Source organism: Uloborus diversus, chromosome 8 (genome assembly GCF_026930045.1).
Source record: "Uloborus diversus isolate 005 chromosome 8, Udiv.v.3.1, whole genome shotgun sequence".
NCBI lineage: Eukaryota > Metazoa > Arthropoda > Arachnida > Araneae > Uloboridae > Uloborus > Uloborus diversus.
The window spans coordinates 5544191-5567632 of record NC_072738.1 but is presented as its reverse complement, the minus strand read 5'-3'; the positions used below and the strand labels follow the sequence as shown (position 1 = coordinate 5567632).

Below are 23442 nucleotides of genomic sequence, written 5' to 3'. Positions count from 1 at the left end.
CTAAAGTTTTTGCATAGAACAACCAGCGGTCATTTTGTTAATTAAATCTTTCAGTATTTTTTCCTAATAATTATAGCTAAAGCGAAGGTAACCCCGGGGGGGGGGGGGGTCGATGGCTCATGGTGGAGCCTACACTATTCAATTTTTTATAGCAGATGTTTCAAAATTATTTTAGTCTCATTATCAGGAAAAAAGTACTTCTGGGGGGGGGGACGCCAATAAAATGGGGGGAGGGGTACTTTGCGCCATCACTCTTGGGGAAACATCCATAGAGCAAATACCAGCATATTTGTTTCTGTTGTGTAGAAAATCAGTCGGCCATCTCGGCAAGTAAAGATTTCAGCAATTTAATTCTAATCATTGAACTAAAGCGGTGGGGGGGGGGGGGGTATGGCTCTGTTTATGCCATTTAAATTATTGCACAGAGTGCTTTAAAAAGATGAAAATCTCATTTTTTGGGGGGTTAATTTATGAGGGGTGGGGTGCTTCGTAAAATTTTGGGATGGGATGGGTTGCGCGTTTACTCGGGGGGGGGGGGGGCACTCATAGCGAAACCATTTGCAATTTTCAAAATCCATCGCCATCTCGGAAAGTAACTGAAGCTAAAGATAAAACAGGGATGCCCCCAAGGTGGATGGAAATCCACCCCAAAGGGGGGATCCCCCAAGGGGGATGCAAATTAAATCATCAAAACTATTAGAGGTGTTTAAAAACTAGTTAAGTGTCCATTGGGGAATTTTTTTGCGTGTTGTGGGGCTTGCGCAATATTTGGGGGGAAGGGGGCACACCAAAGCTAAATCTGCATATTATATCTGCAATAAGAAAAGCTATCGGTCATCTCAATAAAGCAGCGATTCAAGCAATTTACCCTTAGCTATGCAGGGGTGCGGGGGGGGACGGATTATGGTGCAGACTACACTATTGAAATTTTAAAAAGAAATTAAAGAGTTCCATTTCTTAAGTTTCACCTCATCTTCGGGAATTTTGAAAAGCAATACGTATTCTTTGCCTGATCAGTAACCCACTTTTGCACGCTGGTATACCAACAAGATTAGTTTTTTTTCTCTTAATAATCAACTTTGATGTATCCGTTAAAATATTTTAAAACTCTCATAATTTTTTTTTATGAAATGCGGAAAAACAACTTTAACGCAGAGCCGAATTATTACTAAATCCCGCATCAACCAATGTAAACTCCGTCAAAATTAGGCGTGCTCTCCAACCGCACTGCCCTCTAGCGGATTGCCGAAAGTTTTTCTTCAAGAAACGTGGGGAAAACAGCAGCGGGTCTGTGATGTCATCAAGGTTGCGTTCGACGAGCTCGACCGAGAGCAACCGGTTAGTTAATCACGTGACAGCTAATAATCACGTGCTCCAATCAACCAATCAACTGCTTAGATTGGTAACCGCCGTGGTAACCGGTTGATCATAGAACGATTCGGTTAGGGTACCAGTTACTTACCGGTCGACCAGTGAGTTTTCGTCGAACGCAACCCAAATTGACCATCCGGTTCTACCGGTTACTCCATGCGAGCATATCCCATATCCAATGGCTCCTTGAATCATTGCCCCACTGAATGCGCTGGCGCTTACCAGGCCTTGACAATTTTTGACTTTCTTGTGTTAAAACCGGGGCAACTATTCCAGCACGTTGAACATGGCCACACTAGATAGAAAAACTTCAAAACTTCATATTTGCCCATTCTGACCGCAAGGAGGCGCCACAAGCCACGGTTGCATCTACCAATCAACGACAAGTTTCAAAGCTTGTTTATTTTAAGTAATAAATGGAACATGTAACAAACATCAATATTTCGCAAGATGCTCAGAAATATACCGTAAAAAACCAATTCGAATCGAATTAGTAAAGTTATTTAGCTGATTATTTAATGCGTAAATGGTGGATCTAAAGTTGGTTAGGCAATTTCTTTTAATTTAATTTTACATGTTCATTTATAGCTTGTGTATCATTTGATGGATTATTTTACGCTTTATGGAGAAACATAATTATTCAGAGGATTATTTTTTATTTTAATGGACTTTTAGATCTTGTTTCTAGGGCTTATCGCTTCGCTTACAAGTCTTTGAAAAAGACAAAATAGTTTATGGTATCGCCAAATAAATACTTCATATGTAACTTGAAATAGTCCCCGACAATAAATAAAATTGAAACTAATCGCCAGATTAAAAAATGCTCCGCTACGTACCTATCCACGGAAAATTACCCCCCCCCCCCCACACTTTTTTTTATTTTAAGAAATGCTAAATATCTAGAGCTGCTCCTAATGCTATACTATTAGAACAAGATTACAAAAATTTGTAAGCAGATCTTAGATTCCTGCGGATACTTGACGGGTCTACTGTGTGTGTGTATTTCATTTTTCCAACAGAAAATTCATATCCTAATTTTCGCCAAACTTGGCGATCAAATTTCCTGCAAAGTTTCTAGTTTAAAGCTCCTTTCTCATTCATACTTAAAGTGTAGAAAATAGTTTTTTATGACGAATTCAATGTTTACAGGATTTTACATCGCTAAATATTTTAATTTTCTTAAAAGTACAGTAAATTTGCGATACTTCGAAGTCCGATAAATCGAATATTACTATAACTCGAAATTTTTATCAAGTCTTGACAACTTAGTCTTTAATTCTATTCTAATTATTCTGAATAACTCGAAGTTAACTTCTTTCAACTCGAAGTTTTTTCCAAGATTACTCGAAATTATTTCGAAGGAACGAAAAAAAGAAAAAAGAAGAAAAAAAAAAAGTGACTATGGGAGAATAATTATTTCACCTTCACTTGCAATCCGAATTTGAAACGAATGAAGATGTGCACATTTCCTGAAGTAGAATCAGCTCTATTCAAGCGGTTCCAGCATGCTTTTGATTTTTTTCTATCAATACATTTGATTAAACTGTGCATATTGTGCTAAAAAACTTAAGTTCTGTAATTTTGTCTGTTATATGTACATATTAATTAAAGTATTCGATGGTTTTGAATATTAAAATATCAAAAACCAAAACTATCGTTAAGTCAAACTTTCGATAAGTCGAAGTTTTCCGTCGGTTTTTTTACATTCGAGCTATCGCAAATCGAATGTATGTTTAAAAATATCATAGAAATGGCAAGTAAAAAAAATCATATCATTGTTTTGCTTTTGCAACGACAAAATAAATTTTGTACGGAACTCTCCCCTGCTAGGATTTTACAAAATATCAACAGTGTTGATATTTTGTAAAATAATCTGTTCCCCATTTTTTTTAAAAAATTAGTTTCACAAATTCATGTGTAGATATTTGAGGAATTTCTTTCCCTGTTGCATGTATTTGTTAAATGTTAAAAATAAATTTTAAAAAAAATAATAATTTGAATTTTGGCTGCTTGATGAGTTTGAATTAAGTTATTCACGATCATGAATTGCTATCACGATCATGATTACGCTCTTGCCGATGACATCACAAATGATGAAATGCCATTCACTGATGCCACTCACAGAGCACAATATTCAATTAGTTTCTTTACTCACAAGTGTTGGCAACTATATGATTGATAGTAAGCGTAGAGTGCAATATGTAATTCGCTTCTTGATCATCATAACGTAGAAATGCGGTAGACAGATGCGCCAAAGTACATCATTTGTGACGTCATAAAGACCACGCCTTATTTTCAAAATCGGACATTTAAAAAAATTAATTAAAAACTAAGCTTCGGGAAAATGAAAGCTTTTTCTAGCTCCATGTTATTTTTATTTAGTTTTTGATTATGCTATGAATTTCCTTTTGTAAGAAAAAAAATCTGCACTTTTTCGAAATAGCTCTTGTGCACTAAGCGTTTGTGCATCTCTATGCGTATTGTGCACTAATATACTACTAAAATCTACACTAAAGTTATTATAACATGAGATGTGCTAAAAATGGAAGGGGAAATAGATAAATGACATTATTTTGGTGTCCGTACAATATTGGTGCGAGAACCACGGACCCGTCGTAGAACCATGTATTAGTTACACTCTGATTTTAAATGTTTTTAAAATTATGTTAATGGTTTATTTTCTTAAATTACCATCATATTTTTAACTTTTCTATTGTTCTTCTTCATTTGAAAAAGAATATTCCTAACCAGGCCTGTCAAGTGGGGATATCACGGTGGGGAGGAGGCAATTATGACACCCCTAAATTTTACAAACATACTAAAATTAGGCATTTTGCTCGTATTTTGTTTTTTCCCCTACACAAAACCTTTCCCCCCCCCCCCCGTGAATTTTTAAATGTCGGGCCTGTTCGTACGTTTTTAATTAGATTCTGTTCGTTGTAAAATATACATTACATTACGAACGAAAAGAATGGCAATTGTTAACGTAAATTCCTATAACCCCCCCCCCTCTAATCCCCATCAGGGTCAAAAGGAACAATGAATGACCCTCTCAAGTTTTGAAAAATGAATGTATTTACAGATTGCGGAGCGTGTTTTTTTTTTTTTTTTCGATGTAATTTATTGAGCAGAAAAAATTCGCATGTAAATGAGCATGTAAAATTAGAAATGAGGGCTGCCTGCCATATATCATCAATCTTAGAACTGTTGTATCCAAAAAGGAAACCCCAAGGAATTTTCAATAAAAAATTTGAAAATTATTTGCAAAGCTTTCAAAAAAAAAAGTTTGAAAAAATATATTAAGAATCACACATAATTATTAAAAAAAAATCATATGTTTTCTGTGTTTAGTTAAAATTTTTATTACACGTAATTTTTTATGATATTAAAATAACAATAAGAAATGCTCTTCACCTTTGTAATACAATGTTTATTCAGCACTTTTTCTCTTCATTCCTTTTTTTGAAATTGAAATTTTCGTCAAATGACGTACGCCCGACAATAAGTTGAGAAATCACGTATTCACAGATGCCAAAGCGCCAACGCTCACAATCACGCCAAGTGGAAACAAAAACAGGGGTAGCCAGTGGCGCCCTCTTTGTTGCCATGAGTTTCAGCGATTGCCACGGCCGTTAAGTATTCAGTGGGGCCATGCTTGAATAAACGAAGTAAGTTTACAAGAGTTGGCAGCATAAGTTAGAAAAAGTTGTTTATCGGCCCGTCGTATTTTCGTCAACTTGTCTTTCTTTTTCTCCACAAAATATTTTTTTAGGTATGACGATAATTGCCACTGAACACTGTCCCCTTTTTAAGTATGTTCTTTCGTATACAAATAAATTTAACTAGCAATCTAATAAGACAAAAGAATTTTCACTACTTTTGATGTTTTAATGAAAACAATTAGCCACTACTTTTAATATACGAGGGAGTGGCGAGTGCTTTATGTTAAGACAAGTTTTTTGCCTTACGAGTGTCACTGAGAATTGTGAGACTTGAGAAATTTGCAGGCCTATATGAAACTCTGTTAAAGCAAAGACACTAATTAATACACTGAAAGATGTTATCATCCATCTAGACGACCCTTTCGGGATTTAAGAGTTGCTTTGTGGTGCGTTAAATATGTGGGGGGAGTTTTGGCGAATTTCAAATGTTCAAGCAAAGTCAGTCCACCGCATGGCTCCAGACTGTAGCCTGGGGGTGGCATTAGGGAGCCCAATGCTGCCCCTACTTTATACCCATACCTTTTGTTACTGATGTTCTACTTATAAAATTACACTTAAAAAACATTCAAATTCCGGAGAGAAAGTCCTCAAAGCCCCCTTCCTATAACTTAAACAAAACTCTGAACTTGTGTTTTAAAATTCTAAAAACTTGAGGCCCAAAATCGCATTTTTTGGGCTTCCAATTTCGAATCAACTTCTATGGTTTCAAACCCGTCCCCTTCCGTTATGAAATATAGCCTATAGTATGATTTTAATTTTCAAAAACTTCAGGGCAAAGCCTTCGAACCTTGCCTCTCTTTAACATTGCTAAACGATAGTCTGAAGTTGCATTTTTAGAACTTCATTTTCAAAATATTTCGGGAAAATGCTCTGAATTCCAATTTTTGAGCCTAACATCATCAAAGATGGAGAAGTCCCTAACCCCCTTTTTTCTAATATCTTTGAAGATAGATTTTGAGGTTTTAGAAATTCAGTTTAAAAAAATGACTGGGAAAAAGTCTGAACCTTATCGTTACCAAAGATGACCTCCAAATGCTATTTTTAACACTAGTGTTTCAAGGTACTTCCATGGAAAGGCCATTTTTCTATTTGTTGCTGTGGAAATTTTTGAACCTATATTTCCTGTTTTTTAAGTTATGTTTTTTTTCTTCAGTTTTACTCAAAAGTTGTAGTAGAGTGTATCAAAAAAAAAAGTTTTAAAAATTTTAAATGTCAAGGGACAGGGTTTGCCGATATGTATCAATCGATATATATCCGATATTTATTCTGGAAATATCATGATATTTTGATAATTTCGACATTTATTTTTCTAACTACGGTATTTTGAATATAAAAATTATATTAATCATAGTAATATTGCTCCTTTATTATTAAAAATAACCAAAAAGTTATGTACTATAGTTTTGTGATGTATTAATACACCATTTATATAACAAAATAATATAATATTCTTTTTTTATTTTATATTCATAAAATTACCTGTAATGTAACAATTTTAATTCATATTAATATTACCTAATGAAATATCAAACGTTGGTTGGAGAAAAGAAAATGTCTTATGACTGTACTCCTGACTATTGCATATTGTTTATTTCTGAATCATGTAACTGTGTAAAAGTAACTAACAGAAGACAAATGTAGAACAGCTAATGCTAAATTAACTCCATTAAAATTCACAAAAATGTAAAATGAAATATTAGATATGAGCAATGAAAGAAACCTTGATTTTAAGTCTACATATTATAATAATAATTTAAAAAAGTGATTTGAGGATGCATTTACTATTTTTAAGACATTAGTTTGTGTTGATTGAAAATATCGAATATTTTCAATGTTTCCGAAAATATCATGATATTTTCGAACCCTGTCAAGGGGTGATCTCATTTGGGGTGGGGGGTGCTCCATGGAATATAAGGGGTGAGCCATTACCCTTGGCTGGATAGGAATCCCTACTTAACTGATACTTTTTATATAGAAGGTATAACGCTGGCCACTGAAACCCTCCTTTCAAAAAAGTTCTGGATTGGACCCTGGACATATCAGATGAACATATTTTAAGTCCTGTTCTTAGACTTTCATATTATTTCTCAATTTATGTCTGTGGATTTCTCGTTGTAATGTATATTGAGCAAATTGCCTTCCTGTTAAGTCCTGTAATCTAATTCAAATGTGTGCCTGTTAATGTAACACAAATCTTTTTCCATCATTTATTATTCTTCTTTTGAAATTGATCAAAATGTTTCTCCTAGCGTTTGATCAACTCTCCTACTTTAGTGTTGTTGGCCGATTTCTAATCTATAATTTTGTAAAATTTGACCGATACTATCTTTCTATGCTGCTTAGCACACACAACATTTCTGAAAAATGTCAAAATAGTTTCCTTGTGACCCATAAAAATGTGTATGTAATATTTCTGCAATGGACAATAATTTTTCTGTAACATAATCATATTACAGTAAAACCCCTCCTAACGGACACCCCTCTTAAGCGGACAATTTTTTATTCCCCAGTTCCATTGCAAGCAGGGTTGGCAAAAACCTGGGTGTTTTTAAAAAAGCCTATGGACCCAGGGTTTTTTGGGTTTTTTTAGAATAAAACCCAGCTAAAACTGGGTTTTTTAAAAGAAATGTTGGTTTTTTTGACTTTTCTTAGGGAAAATGTTGGGTACTTGTAGCATATTGTAGCATAAGTATAGGACAAAGCAAAAAAATTGTCTTGGGGTAAAAAAAGCTGGAAAATTCAGCGTTTTCTGAAGAAAAGTAAAAAAGACGACAAAACCCAAGAATGGTGAAGTTTTAGATTTTTTAGTTTCCATGATAACCAACAGTTAAGGCAAAGTTACTTCTCGAGTGATAAAATCTATTGTTTGTTTGTAATTACTACATTTTTTGGAACAAATCTGATATACTCCCCTCTTGGCGACTTTTTCCTGTTGGCGCCAAAAAAGCGTCGCCAAGAAAACTATGTATGACGTCATATGTCATACATCGTTCTTAGCGATGCTTTTTTAGCGCCAACAGGAAAAATTCAAATTATGTCATTAATTATTTAATGAAATTAATGCATTAATTTTTTTCCGTTGTTTCTCCCGGATACGAGCCCTCGGTTTCATAGTACTTTCGTAATGAGACCCCTGCCTCGGTCTCATTACGAAAGTACTATGAGACCTCGGGCTCGCCAGGACCTCGGTCTGTTATCCCTCCGACTTTTAATATACATCACAGTCGGATATAAGTCACAGATCTCCTCCGTTCAGTATACAATAAAGTCACAGATTTTATGTGAAATTAACACCATTTTTGTGCTACAAAAATGCCAACCAGACCAAAATACAAACTACCAGAAACACACTAAAAACACAATAATTCAAAATATGTTCACTTACCTTTTTTACTTTTCTTTTACTTCCTCACGTGAGGCAGTGCACATATGTTCCGGTCTTAGGGAAATTATCCCATTTTTTATTATCATTACTTTACAAAAATATTTAAATTATGTTTGTTTTGACAAAAAAAATTCCAAAAAAAACAACCTTATTTTACTTGTATTTTGTACTCCACCCAATTAATTTCGCGAATTATTTCCAAAAACTTTACAAACATATCCTCATTTTTGTATTCACAATTTTTTTTGTATAAATAATAAGCTAAATAAAATTTAAAATCCCCTAATCTATTATATGTTGGTAGAGTACTTTTAACGTGTCTCCATGTGGATTCAATTGTGTTAGTGTGACATTTAGTTTCTGGATCTACAAAATTAAGTTTATGGTTGACTGTTAAATGCTCATACCCCTCCTCCCCCAATGTATCATATGCCCTCCAACAATCGGAGTGCACCGTCGTGCCTGGTAGTATCCACTGCTTAATTGCCAAAAATAGAGTTTCCCTACCCCTATCCCCAACAGCAACCAAAAAAGTTTTCCCCGAACCCCGTTCAACCCCCCCAAAAACCCATTGTCCCTCAACTGCATGTCCCCGATTATATTTTCTTTTCCCAAATTTAGATTCATCAACTTCAATAACTTTCCCAACCCCCCCTATTTGTTTGGATTTTAATTCAATGTAATTTAATATTTCTTCATTAATATAATTTCGCCAATCGGCTAAAGTTTGTGATGAAAAAAAATATTGACTTTCAATATCAGCAGTTTTGGTCCCAATTAAAATCTCATATGTTATCAAAAAAATCTCCTCTATTTTCAACTTGCTAGAACTAAACCATGACCCACTCCTGGTCGTTGCTTCTTTTCCACAAACAACACCCCCAATAACCTTTCTACAAAAAAAAATTAACCCATCTGAACATTTTTTAGTTTTTTTAATTTTCATAACAGAATTACATCTAGAACATAACATTTCATTCTTAAGTAAACCAATTTCCCTTAAAAATTCTAAAAAAACCTCTTTATTTTCAATTAGTTTAAATATAAAAAATCTATTTAGGACTCCGGTACGTCCAAACGTTGGACGACCTGACGAAAAAGAAAAAGAAGATTCATTCAAAATTTCAATTGATACATTTGGACAACATCACAAACCGAACTCATAATTAAAATAGAAAATTCAACTAAATTAACATTAAAAAACAACAAGAAAAAGAATACTCTAAAATAAAATTTGAATTGAAACTTTATTTTAGAGTATTCAACTTAAAATCTCCCTAAGAGCGGAACATATGAGCACCTACCTCCTACCACACAGACACGTGCAAAAAGACAGACTTCGAGAAACTACTTTCCAGCGTTCAAGTTGCAAAACCAGGGTTGCCAAGTTATCGCCTTATTGGCGATTTTCGTATCGAGCGAAAAATAAAAATCTCGCCAAGAGGGGGGCATATCAGAGGAGAGCCCTTTTTTTTTTTCTCATTTTACTTTGTTGTATTTCATTTTGTTATGCAAAACTACTGTAGAACCTCAAGTAGTTTAAATCCGTTGTTACTGAATTCCAGCTTAATCAAGACATTTCGTTGAATTTTATGTTGCCTGTCTTTCTATTTCTGTGTACAGAGTAAGAAATATTAAACTATTTTGTAAAGATAATGAAAATACTGTACATCTTACTGTTTTCTGTTCGATCGTTCGTAAAACTTGTTAATTTCTGAAAAATATACCTTGTTTATTCGAGATTTGTGACGTGTTCCAGAAAATATTTCACACGAAAGCCTTTCAGCTAGAGTAGTTTCCTCTGTACAATCTACAAATATTGAGAAAATCAGACATGACAGGACTTAGTCAAGATAATTTGAGTTATTTATTGACCAGTTAAAGAAAAAAGTTAAATACATATATTTAAAATCTTTGAAGTTTTTTTTTAATGCTGTTAAGAATGAAGAAATACTATTAAAGTTAAAAATTCATTTTTTATGTTCATTGGCTGTGGTGAAGAGCAAATAAAAAAGAAGTTTAAATTGTGAAAATATTTAAATTAATTTTTTTAAAAACTTCTTTGAAAATTTAAAAAAACCCAAAAGTGATCTAAATAATGGATTTTTTTAAATGGGTTTTAAAAAAAACCCATTGGGTCCAATCCGGCCAACCCTGATTGCAAGTAACATCATTAAACGTCCTGCGGACACCTTTCTATTGCGGACAAAAAAAAATTGTCCCGTTAGTGTCCGCATTAGAGGGATTTTACTGTACATGACAACTAAAATCACTTACATTTATGATAACTTTGCAATGCCTTTAACATTACGATTACAAATGAGATACTTCAATCATTTCTTGTGCCAATGTCAAATTTGATTTCTCCAAAATGTTAAGATGTCATTACGAGTGAAGGGGACAATAACATTGATTTTTTATCATCGAGGATGAGTCACAAGTAATGAATTAGTATCCCATTATCATTTCATCAAGTAACAAAAATTAACCAGATTCTGACAAAGTTGGACTTTCCTTAAAAAAAAATTTTAAAACAAAAAATCCTTCTGCACACACTGCTTGGCATAGTATCGTCAACATTATTGAAAGCATGTGTTATCTTTGTGTACTTTTTCTTTTGGGGGTGTATTTTGCATTAAAATATAACATGTTGGGTATTCCATATAATATTATCAATTATTTACATTTATTTTGAAAAATTCGGCTTTAATGAAATCTCTATTTTCTTTTATCTTGCAAAGTCACAAATGCTAATTTCAATGTTTGTAACGTATTTCCCGATCTTAGACACGTGCGTGCCTTACGTCGTGAAATGACGAAGTTTTTTCATTTGATTGGCCGCCGTTCTAACATCGGGAAATGCGCATTTCACATGCATGTCTTGAAATCCATGCAAATGACTCTGGCTGGCTATATATGTTACTTTGGTTCGCTCAGTTGCCCCTTTCTCTTTTAAGGTGCCATATTTTAGTTTCATGGTCAGCCAAGTCAGCTGTTTGCTGTCATGCTTTCGATTAGGCAATTACTGGAACCTCAATTACATACCTCAAAATGAAGAATCATACCTCGATATGACTCTTCATTAGTCATACTACAAATTTATCAATAATGGTTTTGCATCTTTTTCTAAATTATCTATGCTTCGAGAGAACTTATTTAGCAATTTTATATTTCATATGTAAATAGTTCGCCAAGGATACCACTGTATTATATCACCATGGAGGAAATAAAAAGACATAATTTCAACCATAGGCATCGTTTTCTGAAAAGGACTCCAATTACACTCTGCAACTCAAAAGGGCACTATACTTAAATTAGTCATCGGTGCGATAACATCGTTGATTTAATCTCATCGCACAATACATGTGCGATTAATAATGTCTACCCAAGTAGCACAAAAAGGTTTAAGTATTTCACAAATATTTTACAAGGGATGTTGTTGTGTTAAAAACTATTTTGCAATGCTTTTATAATATGTGCTACTGAGGTAAGCATTGAGCAAAGTGCAAAAGTTTGGCAGCAACTGGACTATCACATTTGTTTTTTTTCTTGTTTTTGTCTTGTGCCCGCTACACAGGCAATTCGGGGTGTGCTGCTTCACTTTTCCAACTGCACCGTAATTTGGTGTGAAGTCCAACTTTCAGTTTGAGATTCCTCATTGATTTCGGACCACTCATTGAAAAATGGTTCAGTTTGAGATTCCTTATTAATTTCGGACCACTCATGGTTCCGTTTGAGATTCCTTATTAACGTCGGACCACTCTATTGGAAAATGATTCAGTTTGAGATTCCTTATTAATTTCGGACCACTCTTAATATTCAATTTCATTAATACGGAGCGAAAAGCAATCATACTATTGGCATGGCTGCCACACTTCCGTCCAAGGGACGGAATTCCGTCTTTTCAAAAGTTTCGGCCACCGGATTTTTTTTTCATGTTCAAAATGATTTTTATAGATGAAACAAATTTTTATTTTTGAATCTCTCACTCTCAAAAAAGGTCTTATTCTTCTGAGGACAAAAAACTGGCCCATCTGCTAAAGTTAAAAATATAAACTGTTTTTAAATTACTAAATAAGTTACTCAGTCTGTTAATTTCAACCATTCTTATCTAATTCTGGAAAGTTTTGTTAAAGTTTTTATCACAATGCATCTTATAGCATCTCATACCTGAATATTTTTTTAATTACTATTTTTTTGGTATGAAATATGAACTATTTATGTAACCTGAACTATACAATCTGCAGTTTTTTTTCTGCAGTAGCAAATAGTAAGTTTTTTTAATTGTATTTTATTATTAGGTTCTTTTTCTACTTTTTTTTTACCTCCTAAAAATCTTGGACAATGATACGTTATTTTTTTTATTTAGGTTTTAATTTTTACTTAATCTTACAATTTGGTTTTACTATATAGTAACAGCATCAAAAATTAGCATTATATATGTCTAAAAAATCAAACAAACTAAGCGCTAACATTTTGGTGTCGCAAAATGGAGCCACGCGCTTTTCAGTCCTGGCCAATTTTTAGAGTGGCACCCATGCTATTGGAAATGGTTCAGTTTCTGATTCCTTATTAATTTCAAACTATTCAATGGTCAATTTCATTAATACAGAGCAACTTCCCTAACACCCATACCCGTTGGACCAGTTTATAGTGTAGGCAACCATTCACAGCACAACACATTCACACAGAAAGGACCACAGAGAGAAAATACATCCATGCTCGAGTCGGGATTCGAACCCGGGACCTCCCCATTCACAGTCAGGCTTCTCTGACACTAGAGGAGGTGGCCGACGACTATCACATTTATATGTTTCAAGTGACTAAAGGTTCGCATCACACATGGAGCAATGGGGTGGTTTCCTTCAGTCAAAAGTACTACTTTTAGTCATTGAAATGGATAGAATGAGCAAAAAAAAAGGATCCAGAAAATACTTTCATTTTTCCAACATTTTTTTTAAAATTAATTTTTTAAAATGTTCGATTTTTCAAACAAGGCATGGTCTTGATGACATCACAAATGAGGCACTTTGCCGCGTCTTTCTACCACGTTTCCATGTTATGATAATCAAGCAGTGAATTAAAAGTGTGCTCTACGCTTGCTATCAACCATATCGTTGCCAATACGTGTGAGTGAAGATGCGAATGAAATATTTTGCACTGTAAATGGCAACACAGAATGGCATTTCATCATTTGTGATGTCATCAGCAGAAGCCGTAAACAATGAAAGCCCTCCGATTTAAGTATTTTTTTTTAAATATTAAACTTAAACAAATTAATTAAAAAATGGTCAGATTCTATGTTTTTAAGCTTGTTCTTTAAAAAAAAAATACTTTTAAAATTTTGGAAACGACCCCATTGTGAGAGATATAAGTGAAACTTGAATATAGTTGTTTCCGTATTATTTCATGTGTTTCTTTGTGCTACATTCGCCTTATTTGTTTTTACTAATATAGTGATTCAAAATCCTGTTTGAAATTTTGAATAACCCTGTGTATATATGTAGTATACAAATGCTAATTTTTATGTTCTTTTTTCTTCAGCAAAGCTGTTAAACTTGCAATTCCACAACTTATTGAAGAAAATGACATGTACCTTGGATAACAACACTGCATCGTAAGTGAAGATCTTGAACGTTCAACTGCTCATCGATGTAGAGTTCTTCAAATGACCCCCCCCCCCCCCAAAAAAAAGCCACAGAAAACATTCCCTAGCTGGTTATGCTGAAGAAATATTAGAAATTGAATTTTTTGTGAAAAAGTTTTAATGTCATAGGTAATTTGCGTACAATTTGCTTCCTTTTGGAAATTTTATTGTATGTGTGAATTTGTAGCTTTGAATAGATATTAAGAATGAATAAAAGTATGCATCTGCCTATCAAAGTTAATAATGCTAAATAGACCTACAAAAAAAAAAAAAAAAAATTTGTTATCCTTTTCCAACTGTGCAAGTTGTTAGCATAAACCATTCAAAATTGTAATAAATTATCCAGGGCATGAAAATCAACATGTTTTACCAGTAGCATTATTGAAAATCTAAACAAACAAAATTATACCAGTTGATAAATTGCGAAAAGGCATTCAAGCAAACTAGCCATTTAAAGGCACATGTAAAGACACATGCTTTCAAAGATTTTAAAAAATCACATGTTTTAGAAGAAAAATATTTTTTTAAAGTTTCTAATCTGGATGTTTTTTCCACCTGACCAACAAAAAATTGATTTTTAAAGTTATAAACTATTTCACACGGGTATTTTGAAAAAAAAAAAGGAAAATAAAAGTTACTTTGTGTAATAATACACTGCAAGCAAAGATGCATTTTTCCGACAGAGCTAAAAAGCCGTTGAGTTAGACTGTAAGCAAAAAGTTTCATTTCAACTCACTGATAAGACAAGAGATGTCGCATATTTGCGTCTATTGCGAAAAGGCATTCAAACGAACATGCCATTTGAAGACACATCTAAGAACCCATACAGGAGAGAAGCCGTATTCCTGCGAATATTGTCCTAAGGGATTTAGTCGACTGGACAATTTAAGGAGTCATCTTAGAACTCATACTGGCGAAAAGCCACATTCTTGCACCTATTGTCAAAGGAGTTTCAGTGTGAAAAGCAATTTAAAAAGTCATATAAGAACTCATACCGGAGAAAAACCACCCTCTTACTGGAAAAAATTGAATGATGTTAGTGCTTCAAAGAAAGATTTAGGAACGCCTACAAAGGAAAACTCCTCTTCCTATGAAGAAACTTTTAGTGATGTTAGTGCTTTAGAGGAGCATTTAGAAACATTTGAAAGTGAGGAGCCACTCTCCTGTCAAGAAACATTCAATGACTTAATTATTTTAAAGAAACATTTAGGAACTCATGCAAGTGAAAACTCACCTTCCTCCAACTTAAATGATGTTAGTGCTTTAGAGGAGCATTTAGGAGATCATACGGAAGAAAAGCCACTCTTATGTCAGAAAACAGTTAATAATGTTAGCGCTTTAAAGGAACGTTTAAGAACTGATACAGGAGAAAAGCCACCCTCCTGTCAAAAATTATTTAATTATGTTAGCACTTTAAAGGAACATTCAGGAACTCCTACAGAAGAAAAAGCATATTCCTGCAATCTTTGTCAAAAGACATTTAATCAGCTTCCTAATTTGAAGAAACATTTAAGAATTCATACAGAAGAAAAACTATATTCCTGTGGTTATTGTCAAAAAGCGTTTAGTCGCCATTTCAGTTTAAAGAATCATTTAAGGACTCATACAGGGGAAAAGCCATACTCTTGTAATTATTGTCAAAAGACATTTAGTGAGATTAGTAATTTAAAGAATCATATACGAACTCACACAGGAGAGAAACCGTTCTCTTGCGACTATTGTCGGAAGGGATTTAGTCGAATGTTCAACTTAAAGAGTCATTTAAAAACTCATACAGGAGAAAAGCCATTCACTTGTAACTTATGTCAAAAGACATTTAGTGAGATTTGCAATTTCAAGAGACATTTAAGAACTCATACAAAAGAAAAACCATTCGCCTGTGATTACTGTCAAAAGAAATTTAGCGATGGTTGTACTTTAAAGAAACATTTAAAAACTCATACAGGAGAACAACGATGAAAATTAGACAGTCACCGTGGTGTGCAAATCCAGACATGGCAGATGGTGCCACATCCTCCTATTCCAGTTCCTCTTCAATTTCACAACCTATTGAGCAGCAAATGGATTTCACAGTATTGCGAAAACCAGATACCGTCTGAAGTATCTGATATATTCAGACAATGATAAACCTTTAATATACATACACATATTGCTTGTTTGGAAGAAGAGTGCCACAATACGAAATTTTTAATCTTCTCTTTTTATCGCTTAAAGGCCTTCAAATGACGTTATCTTCTTTGGAAAATAATAACAGACTTTTTGTTCTTGTATTAAGCACTGGAGAGAGCAGTAAACTTTTTTTAATGCCAATTGCCTGAAGGATTCAACTTCAAATGCTTCTCCTATAAAATTTCATTTTTTCTTATTGTGGCATTCTTCTTCCAAATGATATATATATATATATATATATATATATATATATATATATATATATATATATATATGAAGTATGCAAGACAAATACCAAATTTTAAACAATTAATACAAACCAAATAGTGATGAAAAAAAGGAAAAATACTAACAGCAATTTAATAGGAAAAGACAAAGGATGAATCCAGAGCTCATCAGCCAGGAAGGATTCAATAAATATGGTCAAAACACGAAAAAATTTAACTATGAACTAAAACAGAGTGTCTAAGCTTCCGTATATGCAATACAGAGTAACATTGGGCAAAACGGGTATTTGGTATTTGGCTTACATACTTTTTATATTTACTCGGCTTTTTAGTTGTGCTGCGTTGCACATCTATGAGCTTTTGGTGTGGTCTTTTCAATATTTTTCACACACATGCACACACACACACACACACACATATATATATATATATATCTGTGTAGAATAAGCAAACAAAATTTCAAATATTAAACAAATTATATCAAATGATGATAAAAAGGAAAATTGCAAAAAGCTTTTAAATAGGAAAAGATAAAGTATGAATCCAGAGCTCATCAGCCGTGGAGGATTCATTAGTTATGGTCAAAAGACCAAAAATTTAACTATGAACTAAAAGAGAATGTTTAAGCTCCAGTACCTGGAAAATAGAGTAACAGTTAACAGCTTACAAGATTTTTCCTCCTGCTTAAGTAAAAAGGTTTTTATTGGCATCATTGTTTAGCAAGCTATCAGAATAAAAAGAATTTGCAATACCATTTCTGAGTTTAATCAAGAAATTTCAGTACTCAAAAACATAATTTAGTGTTTCCAATAAAGATGTTATCAATATCTCGAATATGCTCCTTTGAAGTCGGAAGTTTTTACGAAGGTTTCGTTTCCATTTTATGCATAAAAATGCAGCTAAAATAAGGCTTCTAGGAGAGGGATAATTATTTTACAATAGAGCTCCTTCACTGCAGTGTTGCAAAATATCTTGAAAGGGATTCATATTTTCTAAATTTCCTATATTCTTCTTTAAACTTTTAAAAGAAAAGAAAAAATAGAAATAACTAATAAATCTAGTAAAAGAGCATTGACCTTAGATTTACTTTTCCTTCCCCTTATGTGTGCAGTATAGAGCATGAAAAATATGTCAGATTTTATTATCTTCACAAATATCTCTAGTCATATTTTATGAATATAGCAACAATAAATGATTGCATATAATAAATTTATATTGATTCTTTTTTTAAAAAACAAGTTGTCTTTTTTGGTACTTATAATCATAGTTACACTTCAAGTCATTGTTTTACATGGGATGCTTGAAAAAAAAAACAATGAGTGCAGGAAATCTAAGAATATGTGTTTAAGTTGAAACATGGAGAAAACTTTTTATGCCAAGCTGCGTGCAGTTTATAACTTATCTTATACATATAAAATCTGAGTATCTATCTATCTATCTATGTCCAAGCTTCTTCTCCCGAACGACAGTGAACTGACCATCGAACCAGGTATCGATGGATTCGTAATCCTCCCGTCTTCATGTTTGGCTATTTAACATAATTCTCCGATAATAATTAGCGGAGATATCAATTAAAAACTTTTAATTATGACTCTTAGATTTCAAAATCAAATCACTATTTTTCGAAGGCTTTCCTCCATTCAAATTATTATTCAGTGCTTCAACTCAACTTTCCGGATGAACGCTTTTATTAAAATTTACAGCGTGAAGAAAATCATTGAAAAGAAACATCTGTTGCAATTTTTTTTCTCGAATATAAAGAAATAAAATTAGGCTTTTGTTTTAAGGCTTTTCCTGTAATCAGGGTGTTTAAGTTGTTTACTTTTCGATTATTTTGCCGTAATCTGCAAATTAATTACTTTTGACTAAAGGAAACAACCTCATTGAGAAATTCAAGTCATAAATATTCAATTAAGACATCATACTTTGTGTTTTAACGGAAAATAATGACAAGCTTATAATTTTACTGCAATTTGTTTTCTGACCAGTAGGATTCTCAGTGCATTTATTACAGCCCCTGACACATTTGTCTAGAAACTAGTGTCAGTGTACTACAAAAGCATCAACTGGACTGCTCTTACATTTTTTAGGTAGCCCGTGCAACGCCGGGCACGCAGCTAATATTAATATAAAGACTAAATTATTATTTACCAAGCAGGGCCGTCGACAGGATTTATGGGACCCTATGCAACTTTCTCCAAGGCTCCTAAGTTTTTACTTTAATCTCCTCTTTCCTCGCTCCGCTTCTACATAATTATCCTAAATATAGTCAGTGGGTCTAGTAAAAAGTTTTTATTTGTAACTGAAAGTTTTTTTGCTCAATTAAAATTGCTTTGCTATGCTTTTTCGTAATCCAAATTTTGTAATTTTTTTAAGAGACTTATGTATACAGGGCCGAATTTCGACTTACTCTGACTACTACTTACTTCGACTTACTTCTTAAGCTCTGACAACATTATGTTAATAGCAAAACAGGCCTTTTGTAAAGTTTTTCTCCCACTATGTGTCTTTTGCCCTGCACATATAGGAATATAGCTATGTATGTGTTTTTATAAAATGTGTTTTTTCAGCTTTTTTTTGTCCCCCCCCCCCTCCTTGCTCGAGGAGGGTTTTAGGGAGAACTATGCAAGGATCTCCTTTGAGTTGAGGGTAGAATATCACAAATTTTAGGGAGTCTGGGGATTTCTTCCTCGGAGACAATTTTGAAAAATACATTACAAAATTCTGCATTTTGAGGCTTACCCCCCCCCCCTCAAATGGGAACCCACAAAAAAGAGAAAGTACCCTTAAAACACCCCATCCATCGCCCTAAAAATTTTAATGACCCTGACCCCTCTTAGGTGGGCACCCCTGAGTGACATAACAGTGCCCCTTTTAGACAGTTGATGAGGTGTGCTTCGTCCAAAATGTTTCCCCAAATTTGGCGACTGTTTTTACTCTAGAAAAACACTAAAATTAGTTTCGTTTTGTACCACTGAACTTAAAACTCAAATCAATTCATATTTTAAAATCTATCTTTCATTGAACTGCATCGTTTGCTTATGTTTTAAGTTTCGAACGCTAAAAATGCAAGCGCTTTTTTTTTAACCCCTTGTCCATTTCAATAAAGTTCTGGTAATCTTTCAAAAATAAGCAATTTTTTTTTTTTTAGTCTTGCAATTAAAAGGGAAAAAAAGTCATATTTAATTTTGGTTGATGGCGTCAAACCGGGGGTTATGAAGGACAAATAGAATTTCTCACTTCAAACTTGCAAGATTGAAAACTTGTAATCTCTAGGAGAAAGAGTTCCTTCAAACTAAAAAGCTTTCAAAAAAAAAGTGGGGTGGGGGGATTTTTTCTTTTTCTTAGGCCCGCTTTGCAGGCCCCCAACCTCTCACGTGCCCCTATGCAATGCATAGGCATGCCCCCCCCCCTTTCTCGACAGCCCTGTTACCAAGTTTTAAAAAAATGAATTGAAGTTTTAGAAAGTTAAATGTATTAACTTTTTAAAAATTGGTCATTTTATAGTTGTTTTCATTCACTTCAAAAGTAAACAGAAAATTTACTAGATTTGCAACATTTTTTTAATCTTTTTTTGTGATTTCATTTGCATATACTATAAAAAATTTTGCAGCTTCAAATGCTGTAGTTAGGTTAATGTTTGCACTGGTATAGGCACTAATTTCTCCACAGCACTCCACCACTTAGCTTTTAGCTTTAGCTTGGTATAGGTTCTCTTGAAATGAAAGATGTTCAATTCACATTACGCTGTTGCAGATTAGCCTCCCCCAAGGATTTGTTCACACCACTTACGACTCTACATGCGGTAGATTCAGGTATAAGACTTGGTCCAGCCGCGGATTAGATACAGATCTAGCCAAAGATCTGTAGCAGATGGAAGGTGGGGATTTAGCATAACCCTGGCTGCACCACGAGAAAACCCACACCCTTACAGCTTTTGCAGATTAGCATGGAGAAATGTGGCCTAATTGAAGTGGGTGAATCCATCCCTTTTATACGAGTGCAATAAACCATTCTCCAAATAAGAACAAGCAGCTGGAGGAGGGTTTTTGGGGTTAAAAGCCCTTGCAGAACTCCAATGAGCTTAAACAAAATAGCTTACTGATTGAGAAGCAATATAATCTTACTTTCCAATTGTTAAATACAAGTAATATTTTGTGATGAGCATCCTCTACTGGTATAATAAAATGGCTAAAATGGTCTTGATAGAATGCAAAAAGGGATCCTGGTTGCTCAGCACGTGCAGTGTTGCACTAAGAGAAGACTTAGTGACTACTTAGTCTACTACTTAGACTACTTGGAGAAACCTAAGGAGAGGATGCCTATCCCCGGGGCTGCAGAGTTGGAGGGAGAATGACCAACTCTTTCAATTTCAAACCTTCAACTCCTTTAACCCAAAATCAGTCCAACTCTGCAGCCCTTCCTAATGCACCGGATTTACTGTGTTTCTTTCCCAATCTTCATCTAGTGATTGAAATCGTTATTAGCCTGCAATTGGCAAAGTGACTTTACTTATTATTATCTTGATTTTGCTCTTGCATGTAATTTACGAGAGTTGTAAATAGTTATTTAATACAAATGTGATGACCAGTAGCAGCCTCTGGGCCCAGCTAGGCTGGTCCTAGTCAGTTTATTAGTCCCCAATGAAGATCAATAACCCGCTTAAAACTATCCACCCCCTTGTTTGTTACCGCTTCTTCCGGTAAGCAGTTCCAGGGGCCTACAACTCAACTGAAGTTGTAATTTTTCCTAATTTCCAAGTTAGCCTGAGATTTGAATAACTTAAAACAATGACCCAATTTAACCCATTAACATCTTTCATTTTGATAAATTTAAACAATTGAATCATATCCCCTCTAACTCTCCTTTGCTCCAGGTTATACATATTAAGCCTATTAAGTCTGGTATCATAATCTAAATCTGAAAGTCCCCTTACTAGTCTAGTTGCCCTCCTTTGAACTATTTCCAATACAGAAATATCTTTCCTGAGATAAGGAGACCAAAACTAAGCAGCATACTTCGAATGAGGTCTTACTAAACTTCTATATAAAGGCAGAAGAACCTTCTTAGATTTGTTTGAAATAGATCTATTGATATTGATAAACAAAAGCATTCTGTTGGCTTTGTCACTTGCAATGCTACATTGTTGACTAAACTGAAATACTGATTTAGTAAGACACCCAGATCAATAACATTTTCAGCCTTAAGTAAAATAAACGTTTCTTCTTTACATTACGACATTCTTACCTTGGAGTTGGAACAGTTATGTTGATAATACTCCGATTCTGAGCCGAGCCCCCCCCCCTCAAGGAACGGGCCCCCGGTTTCTGACTAGGCGGACTTGGCCTGTTGTTGGTCCTGATTTATTTCAGAAAAACAATTAAATGGCCTAGTTCTTATGTATACACTAGCAGTACCCGCACAGCGATGCCTGTGCTGAAAATTTGAAGAGAATCCGTTGAATAAAAGAAAAACAAATTACATCAAAATTACACTTGCAGTAGCTTTCAAATGTAAAAAAACTCCATAATTCGTCGCCAAATTCGCCAAGCAACTTTCTAATTAGAAAGAAAATCAATTAACATACGCACAATGAATTTAAAATAAAGTACTAACTGTAAAATATTTATAAGTAACAAAGGCAACTTCCTCCAAAATGTTTAAAAAGAAAGTAATTGAAAAATTGTCTGGAAAATGGACCTGGTGTTATAGTTGAAAATTGTCTGGAAAGTGGACCTACTGTTATAGCAATTTCTGGAAAGAGAAACCTTGAAAATTGGCTCAGTTAGAATTGCTTATATCTCCTGTTCTAATTAATTGAGAAAAATGGAACAAACATCATCTTGTTTGGGAAAGAAAACTCTTTCCAACGATATATAATGTTTGGGGGTGGGGGATTTCCCCCCATAACTAGCCAAAATTTAGCTTAATTAGTTAATTAGAAAAAAACTAATTCGAAATTTAGAATTTCGGCTTCGAGGTGCACGGGCTCAGGGTACGTTTGAATTTTCGTGCCAAGTTTCAGTGCTGTAGGTGCTATGGGGTTTTCAGGCCATCTGGTACAAACAAAGAAACACCGTCATATTTATATACATAGATTCATAAAGACAATTATACATCTTAAGAAGAGGCTTTAAATGTTCTTATAAAAAAAACCACGCAAAATGGATATATAAGATTGAAATAAAAGCAAATATGTTGTACTCCACTCCAATTCCTCTCCCCCCCCCCCCCTTTTCATTTTAAAGTCACCGTTACATCAGGATGAATTATTAATTATTTTAAAGCATATGATATAAATGAGTAACTACTAGGACATAGAAACTTTGGTTAAATATATTGAACAATAATTTGCACATTAGAAATGAATGGGTAATAAAAGCAGCAATTATCAATTTCATAAACCCGTCCCAGAGGATTTTGGGATTGCGCCACTGAAAGCACTTGCTGTGCTTATTGTTCTGCATTCAAATTCACACAGGGTGGATCCATGGTGATGACAGCACTATTGAAATTTTTACGTTGGGGGTAATTTGAGAGCTCTTGATCTTATTTTGTTGGAGAAGGTCAGGGTGCTCCGTACAGGCGCGGATCCACGGGAGGGGAACTGGGGGAACGTTCCCCCTCCAAAATCCCAAGTGTACCTAAAAATTTTCAAAAGAGAGTACGGGAAAATAATTCCGTTTTTCAAAACTTGAGCTATAAGAAAGGTGCCAGAAAAAAGTAAGGAGAGAATTTCAAAAGCGGATCTAAAAAGAGGAACTGCTGGAATGTCCCCCCCCCACACACTTTAGAACGTGAACTAAGGCACCAGGAAAAGCAATTAGGCAACAAAAGAAACGGATCCATGGAGGGAACTGGGGGAACCTTCTCCTTCCCTCAAAACCCCCATATATACCTAAAAATTTTCACAATAGAGTG

General features: G+C 34.2%; 1 protein-coding gene across 2 annotated transcripts; it reads left to right on the top strand.

Annotated features, from left to right (window-relative positions):
• Nucleotides 1-5024: 5024 nt before the first annotated feature.
• On the top strand, nucleotides 5025-16481 carry LOC129227780 (zinc finger protein 568-like). 2 transcript variants are annotated; one of them, XM_054862389.1, is made up of 2 exons: nucleotides 5025-5143; nucleotides 14023-16481. In XM_054862389.1, exon 2 carries the CDS (start codon nucleotides 14876-14878, stop codon nucleotides 16082-16084), a length of 1209 nt encoding a protein of 402 aa, XP_054718364.1. In that variant the 5' UTR covers nucleotides 5025-5143; nucleotides 14023-14875; the 3' UTR covers nucleotides 16085-16481. The 2 variants fall into 2 exon arrangements, with proteins under 2 accessions (XP_054718364.1, XP_054718363.1); XM_054862388.1 differs by having other exon boundaries at nucleotides 5071-5183.
• The last annotated feature ends 6961 nt before the right edge of the window (nucleotides 16482-23442 follow it).